Raw genomic sequence first — 12,281 nt, forward strand, 5'->3', positions numbered from 1 at the left:
GCCTGCCTCTGTCAGCAAAAGCGCCTGGAGCCAGGGATCAACCTGCGGGCTGTGTTCCCAGGGAGCGCCCTGCTTTGAGAGGCAGATGCGACCGGGGCAAGCAGCCATCCGGGCTGACTGCGAGCTCTGCCAGAAGCACCCGTGGCCGGGGCTGGGGGAGTGAGGAGAGAGGGACGTCTGCAGGCTGCAGCGGATCAAAGTGGAGGCTCCCCCGTCAACTACGGCACCGGGAGAGGCCGGGACTGGAGCTGCGAGAACCACCCTAGGGGACAGACCAGCAGGAGCACCGGCACCACTGTCAGCCGTGTGTGTGTGTGTGTGTGTCCTGCTAGCAGCCCATTGGCTGGGGGCTGCCTGATGTCACGGCTGGGTGTTCCTATAAGCTCCCCAACACATAACGGGCTCAGGACACTTGTAGACGAGACTCCCGGCAGGGCAGGAGCTGCCCAGGCTGCAGCTGCAGAAGTGGAGGGAGCAGGCTAAAGGGTGAACAAACAAATGCAAATCCCTAGCCACCAAACAGTCTGTCAACAAGTCTGACTGCAAGAGGCCCCCAGCCCGGCCTAGCCACCGCCGGCATTTCTCGGGGGGCCAGCTTGGATCTCCTGCAGCGCGCGTGTGACTGCTCCAGGGCACCAGCCAGGCGCACCGGGCACCGAGCGCAGGAGGCAGCGGGCGTGTAAAGAGCGCGAGCGGAGCGCCGGCGCTGCGCAGTGGGCATCGGCCTGTCCCAGACTTGCCTGCGAAGAGCCCCGGCGCTGTGCGGCGGGGGATCGGACGCGGGGCCGCCCGAGGCTTGCATGTCAACAGGGAGCAGAGCGCAGAACGTGCGCTGCTGCGGGTAGGAAGCCATGGGATCGGTGAGTCCCACCAGCCCGGGGCTTGCTGCGGTCAATGTGAGCAGCAGCGAGGACACGGGCAGTTCCAGCCTGTCGCAAGACGTCTGGATGGTGGGCATGGGCATCCTGATGTCTGTGATCGTGCTGGCCATCGTCTTTGGCAACATCCTGGTGATCACCGCCATCGCCAAGTTCCAGCGGCTGCAGACCGTCACCAACTACTTCATCACTTCCCTGGCGTGCGCCGACCTGGTGATGGGGCTGGCCGTGGTCCCCTTCGGAGCCAGCCACATCATGCTGAAGCAGTGGAAGTTTGGGAACTTCTGGTGCGAGTTCTGGACCTCCTTAGACGTGCTGTGTGTCACGGCCAGCATCGAGACCCTCTGCGTCATTGCCGTGGACAGGTATTTCGCCATCACCTCCCCCTTCAAGTATCAGAGCCTGCTGACCAAGAGCAAAGCCAGGATTGTCATCCTCGTGGTCTGGGTGGTGTCTGTTTTGACCTCTTTCTTGCCTATCCAGATGCACTGGTACAGAGCAGAGGGCCCGGTAGCCGAAAAGTGTTACAAAGATGAGAGTTGCTGTGACTTCTTCACCAACCAAGCCTATGCCATCGCTTCTTCCATCATCTCCTTCTACTTGCCTTTGGTGGTCATGGTCTTCGTCTATGCCAGGGTCTTCCAGGTAGCCAAGAAGCAGTTGAAGAAGATAGACAAATGTGAAAGGAGGTTTCATAACCAGAACAACCACCAGCAGGAGCAGAACGGGAGAGCAAGTCACAGGAGAACCTCCAAGTTTTGTTTGAAGGAGCACAAAGCCCTGAAAACCTTGGGGATCATCATGGGCACCTTCACTTTGTGCTGGCTGCCCTTCTTCATAGTCAACATCGTGCACGTGATACAGGACAACATTATCCCCACTTACCTGTACATCCTCCTGAACTGGTTGGGATACGTCAACTCCGGCTTCAACCCCCTTATTTACTGCAGAAGCCCGGACTTCAGGTATGCTTTCCAGGAGCTCCTGTGCCTCCGGCGATCTGCCCTGAAGATGCACGCCAATGGATATTCCAACAGCAACGGGAAAAGTGACTTCAACGAGGAGGACGATGGATATCAGTTGGGACAAGACAAAACGTGTGACTTGCTGTGTGATGGAGCGGGGCCACCTGCCAGTGAGGACTTATTGCACTGTAAAGGTACTGTGCTGAACGGTTGCGTTGAGTCCCAGAGCATCAGTCATAGCACACACGATTGCATATTGTAGAGAGATGAGCCTTTACCAAAAACAAAAATAACCCAGTCCAATGAAAAAGGCGCCTTTAATGTAGTAACTGCAAGAGAACTAAAACTAGCAACCTTTATACAAGTATGTGGGAGTGCCCCCTTTAGGGCTGGGAGGGGGTTGTTTATTTGCAGGATGTACAAAATCCTCGGGCAAGTACATATTTATATGCACCGGGGATTATTTTAAGACTGTGGATGAGGTTCATCCCATGAAGACTTGATGACTATTGTGGTGTTTGTGTTTATCTACCTCAGAGATCTAGTAATAATAAGCACGTAACTGCTGCCCTCAAGCCTAACAGGACTCCTGTCTCTTTGGTGAGTGGGCTGTCTCCCATCAGAGGGGAAGATGATAGGCCTGTCTATGGAGCCTTTACTTCAGGGACGAGTCAGGGCTCGATTTGCCGTCGTTTGGGGGAATCGAGTCTGAAGTTTACTTCTTTGTGCAGTGAATACTGGTGTAAGGATGACCTCACTGCACCTGTTTGTCCAAATTCCTGTCCACTGTATAAAAGTATGGTGACAACTTTAAATGATGCTCTAATGACTTCATACTCAGTTCTGCTAGGAATGGCTCATCTCCCCCGCACCAAATCCCCATTAATCCCAGTTCAGCTGGTCAGTCTTCATGTTAGTGCAGTAAACATACCTTTCAACTGCCCTTCCTTTGAGATCTGAGCTTCCCTTCCACCCACACAAATATGATGGTCACATTTTCATTACTGCACATTATTTAAATCCCAAAGACTTGGCTGTGAAACTAATGGGCAATGTCCGCGTATGCTAAAGAAACCAGCCCCTTTCCCCATTACTAGAGGCTTCCTACGCTAATAGTGTTCTTCACTTGGGATCTTTGTTCCCTCTTGGCATGTGGAGAGGTCTGAGCCTAAATGCCAGCGGAATTCATGAGGATTAAGCCCATAATTATAAAGTTGTTAGCACTAGGGTTCTGCAGTTGACATCATCCAAAAGCAGGGAGCGGGGGCGGCTGGGAAGCTCAGCAAGGGCTGTAACACGATAACTAGCACTTCCCTTCTGGCCACACTGAACCTGATTCCCCTGCCACCACCCCGTGGCTGAGCTTGCTCTGCCCTGGAGGCGAGCGAGCACTGATTGGAAAGGTGGGCAGAGCAGTGCTCGGCAGGTTCCAACAGGTTTCAGCTCAGGGAGTGGCCCGTGAGCAGTTCCCATTGACAGCTCGTTCCGTTTACAGAGGGACTCTAAAGACATTTCAACGCCACTTCAGTGGCCGTGTTCGCAATAGAGGCGCTTTCCCCCTGTCTATTTGGGTCTCAGTGGCCTCAGAGGTCCAAGCGTGGAGTAGGCTAGGACACGCAGTGGGGGCTCTTAGGCAATGACCTGCGAAATAAAGGGTGGTTTGATCTGGGTCATTATGTTCTGTATTATTTGTTAAGCACTCAGTGTGCTCGGAGCTGTACCCCTCCGGTCTGAGCGAGCTTAAGCTCTAAATCATGGGCTTTGGGGGTCACTGAGCGAATTCATCTGGGCTGTATTTTCCCCCTCCTGAAATTTCCCCTTTTAGTCTTCCCATCTTTCAACGGTGGTTACACCCCCGCTGGAGTCCCAGCGCTAAGGGGATCATGGGGCTGGCAGTCTGCCCTTTATAGTGCTCTTATAAAGCATTTTGTGTAATCTCTGACTGTGTCCCCCATCTCATGAGGGCCAGGAACACCGTATCATGAGCCAGGCCACCCCAGGCTGTTGTACAGTGAAATCCCCCCTCCACATCCAATAAACCAGGTCTTGAACATGATTTCTCATGTACAAAACAAAACAATCAAATGAAACACGCGGTCAAAACATGAATCAATTTTAGCCTCAGATGGAGGGTCTGAGACAAATCCCTGTTTATGGAAAAGTCCTCTGGAATTGTACAAGGGTGAAGCCAACAAAGTTCTGTCGGGTGCTTTTAAAATTACCATCAAACCTTTAGATTTTTAAAGGAAACCAGATAATTTCTGTAGGGGGAGATAGAATCGCTCTATAGAATTCTATACAAGAGAGATACTTCTGTTAAATTTGGAAGGCTGATTTAAAGAAACAAATAAACTAATGTTCTCTGTTCAATTCTATAGGACTTTTTCATTAAAAAAAAGAAACAGGCCTGGGGAATTTGGGAGAATGTAGAAGACTATGAGTGTAAATTTCCCAGAGAAGGTAGCTGGAAAGTTGTCCTGTGTGCTGCTAAAAATCACAGAAAATTCCTCTAGCTAAAGGTTTTCCCAATCTTTAAAATAAAATAACAAGGTGTATTTAATTCAGAGAGTGTTTGGTCTCAGGAGACAGTGGATATGGAAGGCTAGATCAGTCTTTGTTTTTCTGGCCCTGTTTTATTTATTAGCTTTCCCTCTTGGCAGGTTTTACATTTTGTTCCTGGTTTGCAAACCTGGCTTCATGTTGGCTGCAAGCCCCCCGGGGCTGTCAGATGGGAAGCTAATACTCAGACACAAGTGGACAGGTGCGGGTGGGGAGGAGTACAGAGACCTGTGGGGCAGCGAGAGGAGACTGTTACCCTTCAGCAGAGCAGCCTCTCGATGCAGGAAGCAGTGATCAGAAAACGGGACTCTTCCTTCAGGCTTACGTAGACATTTTTTTAAAAGGGTGCAGCATGGCTGCAAAGAGAATGTGAAAGAGAAGGGTCCTTTCAAAACACGGAAAAAGACTGAGGTGGGGGAAGATCACACACTGGGTCCCTTACAAAGCAGTGACACGTTTCCATTCCAATCTGTTCTATGTATTTGTATGCCAGATCCCTCAACACAGTATCTGAATGCTTAATATCTTGGTATGTTTCTATTTTGCTGCTTTGTTATTGCACTCTGTTAATACAGGCGTGCTGTCTTAGGGAACTGCTTTGAGCTTTGACTAATTTGCTTGAAATAGCTTTTGGTCAATCTTGGAGTCAGGCATGGGTTAGGCAACCAAGACTGTTTTGACCTGTGCCCTAGGATTCCAACAAGGAGTTTCCTGGAACAGTGTCTTAGTGGGAAGAAATATCAGAGAAAACAAAACAAAAAAACAAATGCAAAGAGTCGTGGTGTTTTCAAATGGTGAGCTGCTCCCAAGCTCAGCATTTATTCCACCGCACACCCACGCCTTTGCCTTGAAAAAACTCTCCACCAAGAATATCGTCACTGACTGTAATTGGTATTTCCAATGAATTTCTGAGTGAGCCTTTGCAAATCATTTGTGATAACTCCTGGAAAGCTGTCCATGTAAAGCATAGATTGGCTTCGCCTTATGTTCTTTCTGTATTGAAAATACTTTTGGCACATAGTTGGGGAAGCTTCCTGTGGTTCCTGGGAGCTGCTGAGCAGTCAGGAAGCTCGATCTCCTAAGCGTTATCCTTTCAAGTGAGGCCTGCTGCAGAGATTGTCAAGTGAGTGGTGAGGATTTGCCTACTGATTTCTTACAAGCTAAAGTCTCTGCATCTTGATCAGAAATCTGTAGTTTGCTCTCTTTCAGGTTAGATCTCTTGTTGTGTCTGTTAACTGCAGATGCCAGAGGGATGTAACTAAGTAGCGGAGCCCCCTCCCCGGCCAAACTGGTAAAAGGTATGCTGAGTTGTTCTTTGCAGAATGTACAGTGTTTCTTCCTGTTGCCCAACTCACTCACCTACCCTCCAAGTGGAGAAAGCACTTAGTTTAGCAGCTAGTAAGCATATGTAGCCCGAACCACCTTCATAAACCTTCCAATTTGTGCATAGTCATGCTTGGGATTAGTGTTTACATCATGCAAGGTGGTTATTAAGACAGTAAAAAGCCTGCCGTCAGGTTCAAGAGAGGTGACCGGGAGGGACATGCTGCAGCAGAGTTTGGAGCAAAATGCATGGGGCTTTCTGACAGCCCTTCCTGCAGCTTGGGGCCAATTGTGAAGTGTGATTAACGGAGAGACTCACTGCATCTGTGAAATTAGAAGAATGCTAAGGCAAATCTCCACAAAAACAATGCTGCGTTATCTTTTGCACCTTTAACAGTTGTCCTTAAAGGAGAAGGCCAAATTAAAAGACAAAGCCAGACACCATGCAACACAATGAAATGGGACTATTTATAGCGGAGACCTTGCAGTCACAGTACATGCACTTGCACTATTGTGCTACTTTGCAAAGGAGTATCTGCAAGTTAAAGGGGGGCCACCATGTCATGGCTTTTCCGCCAAGGTGATGCGAGCTCAGAGACTACAAAAGTGTGTGTGTGCAGGGAAAATGAAGAAATTTGCGGCGGGGGGAGGGGGGGGGTGGAATGATTCAAATCGCCTCTAAAAATGTGGAATGTGAAATAAAAAATAATGGCAACAAAATTTAAAAGAAAAATACCAGGCATTCTTTAAACATGCGGAGCGTTCAACCCTGCGGAAGTCTGTGGAAGGATTGTAGAGATAACTGTGTAGCGCCCACATTCCCTTTAGGGTCCAATTCACCATTGACCTGCACCTTGTGTAGTCATTTGCCCCATTGTGAAGTAAGTTCAAAGCAAGTGTAAACGATGCCATTCTGCTTTGTTTTCACGCTCACTTTGCACTGGTAGCAATGGTGATACAAGGTGCTAGGGTGAATTCAGCTCTGAGACATTTTGAACCCTGTCCATGAAGCCTTGTCTCAACTATTGGCATTTTATAGGGAAGAGGAGTTGAAATGGCTGCTCCTCCCTCTCCCCAGCAAAGTGGGCCTGGTCCTCTGGGAAGAGTGGCTAAAAGAGCCAGATCCTTGAATCCTCCTTCAGAGGATGGGAGGTGTGGTTGCCATTACAAAGAGTTCTGTCTGGGTCAGGACTGCAGGGCTGAGCCCAAAGTATATACAGAGAAAGAGAATGTGGCCTGAGAAAGCTTCTTCCTCTTTCACTAGCTGTCTCCCTCCTATGGGAGATGACTTCCAAGATATCCCTGCTTATCTGCCATTGACTGCCCCCTAGCACCAAGCAGAGAACAGGGTTTGCTTTAAGAAAGTTGCCTGGTGCATCGCTCCCTGCTGTTGATGTCAGGCTGTAAGCAGATCCTGTGCACAGTTCAATTCCCATATTAAGCCTTTAAAATACAGCCAGTCCCATTGAAGCAAACACATAGTGATGACGTTACAGGGTACATGCAATTGCTGTTGGGGAGTCACCGGGTCTACAAAAACAACCTCTTTCCAGATAAACATTAACACACTGTCCTAGCAGAATGAAACCTGACACAGTGCAAGATTTAGGAACTCAGAAAATCAGGTGCCATTTGTTAATGAAGCTCGTTTTGGGTAGTATGAGGATTTAGATACAGAATGCTGTTGTACAGTGCAGTAGGTGCATGTAAACACACATTCATTATCTACATGTTGCATATGCTGCATCAGTGTGTGTGTATATTAATTATTATTATATAGCAGTCCAGAGTAAGTAAAAAATTAGGTACAAGTTGTGGTTCTCGATTTCCTCTCCTGTGTTTTTTAGTCTGAACAACCAGCAACCAACAACCGCTGTCAGTGTTTGGAATATGAATATGAATATACCCTCATGAATGGAATTACATGCACATGTGACATGGAGGATACACACCAGGATAGGGTAGCTTATAAGATTGATTGGGCCAAGTAGGGGGGAAACGGCAACCCCTCACAAGTGGCAGGGTGACATTCTCTTTAGCAAGGGCCCAATTCTGCTGTCATTGACGTTACTGCCAAACTTCCATTGACTTCAGTGGGAATAGGAGTGGGCCCTGAGTGCAAACAATGCCACACCCTCATTGCTAGTGTTGTGCATATTTTGTCAATGACCACATTTGTTTGGCTATTTGGTATTAAAACTTCAAATGCTCTTGCTGTGTGTATCGGAAGAAGAGGCGTGAACAGGGACATGGCTTATCTCAGAACCACAGTGCTGTTCCAAGCACTGGAAGATGGAAGGGTCAGGAAGCAATAGGTTATTCACTGTGAGGCAAGGCTGGGAAGATGACCAGGATATGGTGGCACTGATCAACACAGACAGGATGGGTAAAGGAGGCATCATTAGTCCTGAGATTTGTGTGTAGATCACCTGACAATTGCTTCAGGTTTTACTTTTCTCTCTGACGTCAACACAGGTGGGGTGTGAGCTGTGGAGGTCTCAAACTAGCTGAAGCTGAAGGAAAGGATCAGCAACTTCTTTGGAAATCCACCAAACAATAGGTCAAATTCTCAGGTGCTTAGTCATGTGTTACTCAGTCTTACTCAGCCAAAACTCTCATTGGACTTGGCTCAGTGAAAACTGTTGACTTTCCATAGAAACATGACAGTTCAGAGAATGAAACTGTCATGGACCCAACCAGTTACAATATAACACACACAATAAATGGGCCCCTATAGAAACTGCCATGTGGAGATTAAAAAATGCAGAAAGGAAAACCTCTTGCCTGATCATTTATTTTGTAATGAAGAAAATATCCTAAAAACCAGCAGAAACAGGTATATATAGATAAAGTTTCTGGGCCAGATCCCCAGCTGGTGTAAAGTGACTTCAGTGCAGTTTTGTCTGTTTATACTAGCTGAGGATCTGGCTCAGAACATATAATACGCATTGTGCTGCTTTCACTCGTGGAAAAAAAAATCCTAGAGAATTCCACTGTCACTGAAATGAAATACCATGTCCAGACCTAAGATAATGTGCTCCACTGAAAACACACAGGCCTACATTCTGTGCTGCTGATTTGTACCTCCCACAAACACTGCCATGTCACTGAGATTGCACCAGAGGCAAGTAGAATATTTTGTACCCTTTGTGTATGTATATGTATAATCCCTGTGAATATATTTTATAGTGGGGGATAAGTGCCCTCCCCATCTATTGCTTATTGCACTTTGGATGAATAGAGTTTTGCATAACATCCACGCTCAGTTGTGTAATTCTTTGAATTCTTGTAAGTCTTGGTGCTGTAATTCCTGCTTTAGCAGTGTTGCAGAATAATGGTGTAGCTGCAGACCCCTGAGTCTTTTTTTACTTTGGTAGCTGCATTTTCCACTTCAGGAGCTGTCTTCGCTCCGTCCTCCAAAGCAGACATTGTATGTAGAGTCCCTCCACTGTGTCAGTCTTTTGCTTCATTGGAGACATTCCTGGAGAGCTTTTGCTTTGTAAAATGCCTTGGCCTCAGAAGATGAATTGTCAATATCAGAGAATTATTGATGTGTGTACAATTAACCTATGAGAAGTATGCTGATCCAGAGCCCCAGTTATGGGGAATTCTCACAGCTCAAACCTCTTTCTGTAATGGGCCAATTCCAAACACCTCAAGATCTGGAGAAGTCCAGCTTTACACCTGTATTTCACTCCCACAAGTTCAGGACCCTGCGCTTTGATTCTGCCTATGGTGAATTTTGAAAGCAGGGTTTTGCTCTGTGCCCATCTCTAATTACTATGGAATCTCTCTCTCTCTCAGCTGTGCTTTCCTTAGTTCAGACATATGGAATATGCTGTAGAACCTAGCTAATTCATATCCCCAAAGTCAGAAAACAGCTGATTGCTATAGGAAGTTAGTGACGAAAGGCACTGCAGGTCAATGCATATTATACTGTAGCATGATATCAAAAGGGCATGTATGGATGGATGGATATAGAGGAGCCAAGGTTGTGAGCTGAAGGATCAAGTGCAAACAGTTGAGGTTCCACTGACTGTACATGTAAATCTACCCCCATTCCTATGCATTCTGGGCCAGGTGTTTAGCTCCTAAATGGCTGAAGTCTAATGTGCTGGGCACATTAAAGGTGAGAGCAAGAGCTGTGTTGAGACACGGCGCGGAGGCAGGGGAAGGGAGGAGGAGAGCTAGTTACCAAATATCCAGAAATATTAGCAGCTTGAAATTTAAAGAAGTTAAGAAACAAGAAAGAGCCCCTGCCTCTCTGGAGAGGTAACAAAAGGGTGAGCGAGCACATACCATGCTCTCCAGCTTGGCAATGTCACAAGGCTCTACATTTTTCAAGCCCTTTATTTATTTACTTACTTACTGTAAAAGACCTATTTTAGCCAGTGCACGAGGCCTCCAATTTTGACAATGCTGAGCAAGAGCTAACAGAGTGCTGAGATCCTCCCACTGAATCTCCCTGCCTTCTTGTGTTACAACAGCCCTGTCTTCAGGAGTTAGAAACACTGAGGCTGGCAAACAGGAAAGATTGGCTTTCTCTCGCCTTTCTCTTCCACTTGTTCTGCTTGCTTCTTTTCACCAGCCTGGCAAATCTGTTTCCCAATGAGATCAACTTATGGAATGGGTCATTTCCCCAGGCTGCAGGCTCCCTCCATTGTTTACTCTCCCTTTGGTAGGTTCACTTTCTGCTGTCTGGGATCTCTGAGCCCCTCCTGTGTAATGGAAACTGCCCTCCCCTATAAAGTAGGATGGAAGAAGGTTCCTGCATGACCTTGTTATCAGTAACTGCCACATACTGAGCAAAAAGAATGAGGAGTACTTGTGGCACCTTGGAGACTAACAAATTTATGTGGGCATAAGCTTTTGTGGGCGAAAACCCACTTCATCGGAGGCATGCAGTGGAAAATACAGTAGGAAGATATAGATATACGCACAGAGAACATGAAAAAATGGGTGTTGCCATCCACACTATCACGAGAGTGCTGATAGTAGCTCACCTTAATTGATCACTCTCGTGATAGTGGGTATGGCAACACCTATAACTATGACTGATCATAATGGGTATGTCTACCTTGCCATTAAAAACTTGTGGCCAGCCCATGCCAGCTGACTTGGGCTAAGGGGCTGTTTAATTGTGTTTGACATTCAGACCTGGGTTGGAGCCCAGGCTCTAGGATCCTGCAAGGTGAGAGGGTCCCAGAGCTCCAGCTTCAGCCGAATGTCGACACCCCACAATTGAACAGCCCCTTAGCCCAAGTGCTATAAGCCCAAATCAGCTGGCACGGGCCAGCTGCAGGCTTTTAATTGCAGTGTAGACATACCCAGTGGGTACTGAAGGGAGTGCACAGGACCAGCCACTTCTTGTGATACTACAAGCGGGGAATTCAACCTTTGCCCAACACTGCAGCGTGCCAGGAGCCCTATGACTGCACTTTAAGGCCCTGATGCTGCAGCTGATCGCACAGGGCAGACTGTTTCACGCACGGGGTGCCGCTCTGAAGCTACAACAGGCTCTGCTTGGGCACAGCAGTCCACGTATGTATTAGCTGTAGGATCAGAGAAGACTATGAACTAGCCTAATCTTTAACGTAGAAGTACCCCAGCAGGTCTCAGTAACACAGCCTGGATCAAGACAGAGCATAGTGGGAGCTGTAGTTTCTATCTGTACTAAATATGAAGGCAGCTACAGGCTGCACTGTAGAATTCCTGGGGCCAACTTGCCTGTAAAGTGCTGCCAGGGGCTATTCATAAGATCGTGCCAAAATAACCACGATGCACCACTCTGACTCCAATTTTACACAGGAATCATAGTGTAATGGAGTGAAGAATCAGGACCAATATTTTGCAAGGTGTCAGACCTTGACAGAATATTGTTGAATCACAAAAATGGGCTTGCAGGTCCTCCATTAACATAATGACAGCTTTCCTCCCATCTTCTCATCTTCCCAGTGGCAGGAAAGGATATCTGAATTCCTGTGCAATATTGCTGGTGCCAGTGAGAGTGCATGGGGAAATAGTTTTTTGTTTACTGTCCTTGGTAAGGTCATTTTTGCACAATTGTTTATATAAAAATATGGAGTAAAGAAATGTAAATATATTTTTGTTCTTATAGCTAGCTAGAGAGAGAGATATATGAAAATATGTATGTACAAAGTCTGAGTATTTATTACAGGCCCTACTGTTTGACATGTGTTTAAATAAAGAGTATTTATGGTACTGCTTCTGCCGTTGATTTGCTGTCATTTTGGCTGGTTGTATGTCTCACACTTTCCTCCAAACACTGCTGATAAATCCTCCAAGATTTGGAAACAAAACAAAGCCACCAACCATGCATTAGCAGGCAGGATGCAAAACCTTCTTGAGTTTGCATAACCTTTTTTGCATAAGGTTTTCCTCTCTTGGGGCCTGATCCTATGAGGAACTGAGCACCTTCATCTCCTGAATCCAGCAGGAATTGAGAGTGTTTAGCACTTCCCAGGATAGGGCCTTCTCTCTGTTTCATCTCACCATCGAGGGCTATCATTCTAATGGTTTTCAAACAATCCGTCTG

General features: G+C 47.1%; 1 protein-coding gene across 3 annotated transcripts in view; it reads left to right on the forward strand.

Annotated features, from left to right (window-relative positions):
• Positions 1–265: 265 nt before the first annotated feature.
• Positions 266–12,281, forward strand: part of ADRB2 (adrenoceptor beta 2) — a 64,215-nt gene continuing 52,199 nt past the window's right edge. For all 3 annotated transcript variants that reach the window (XM_074960583.1, XM_074960582.1, XM_074960581.1), the window contains exon 1: positions 266–2,037. In XM_074960583.1, coding sequence (XP_074816684.1) covers positions 852–2,037 — 1,186 coding nt within the window. In that variant the 5' untranslated portion in view covers positions 266–851. The remainder of the gene's footprint in view (positions 2,038–12,281) is intronic.

This window comes from Natator depressus, chromosome 8 (assembly GCF_965152275.1).
Source record: "Natator depressus isolate rNatDep1 chromosome 8, rNatDep2.hap1, whole genome shotgun sequence".
Taxonomy (NCBI): domain Eukaryota; kingdom Metazoa; phylum Chordata; order Testudines; family Cheloniidae; genus Natator; species Natator depressus.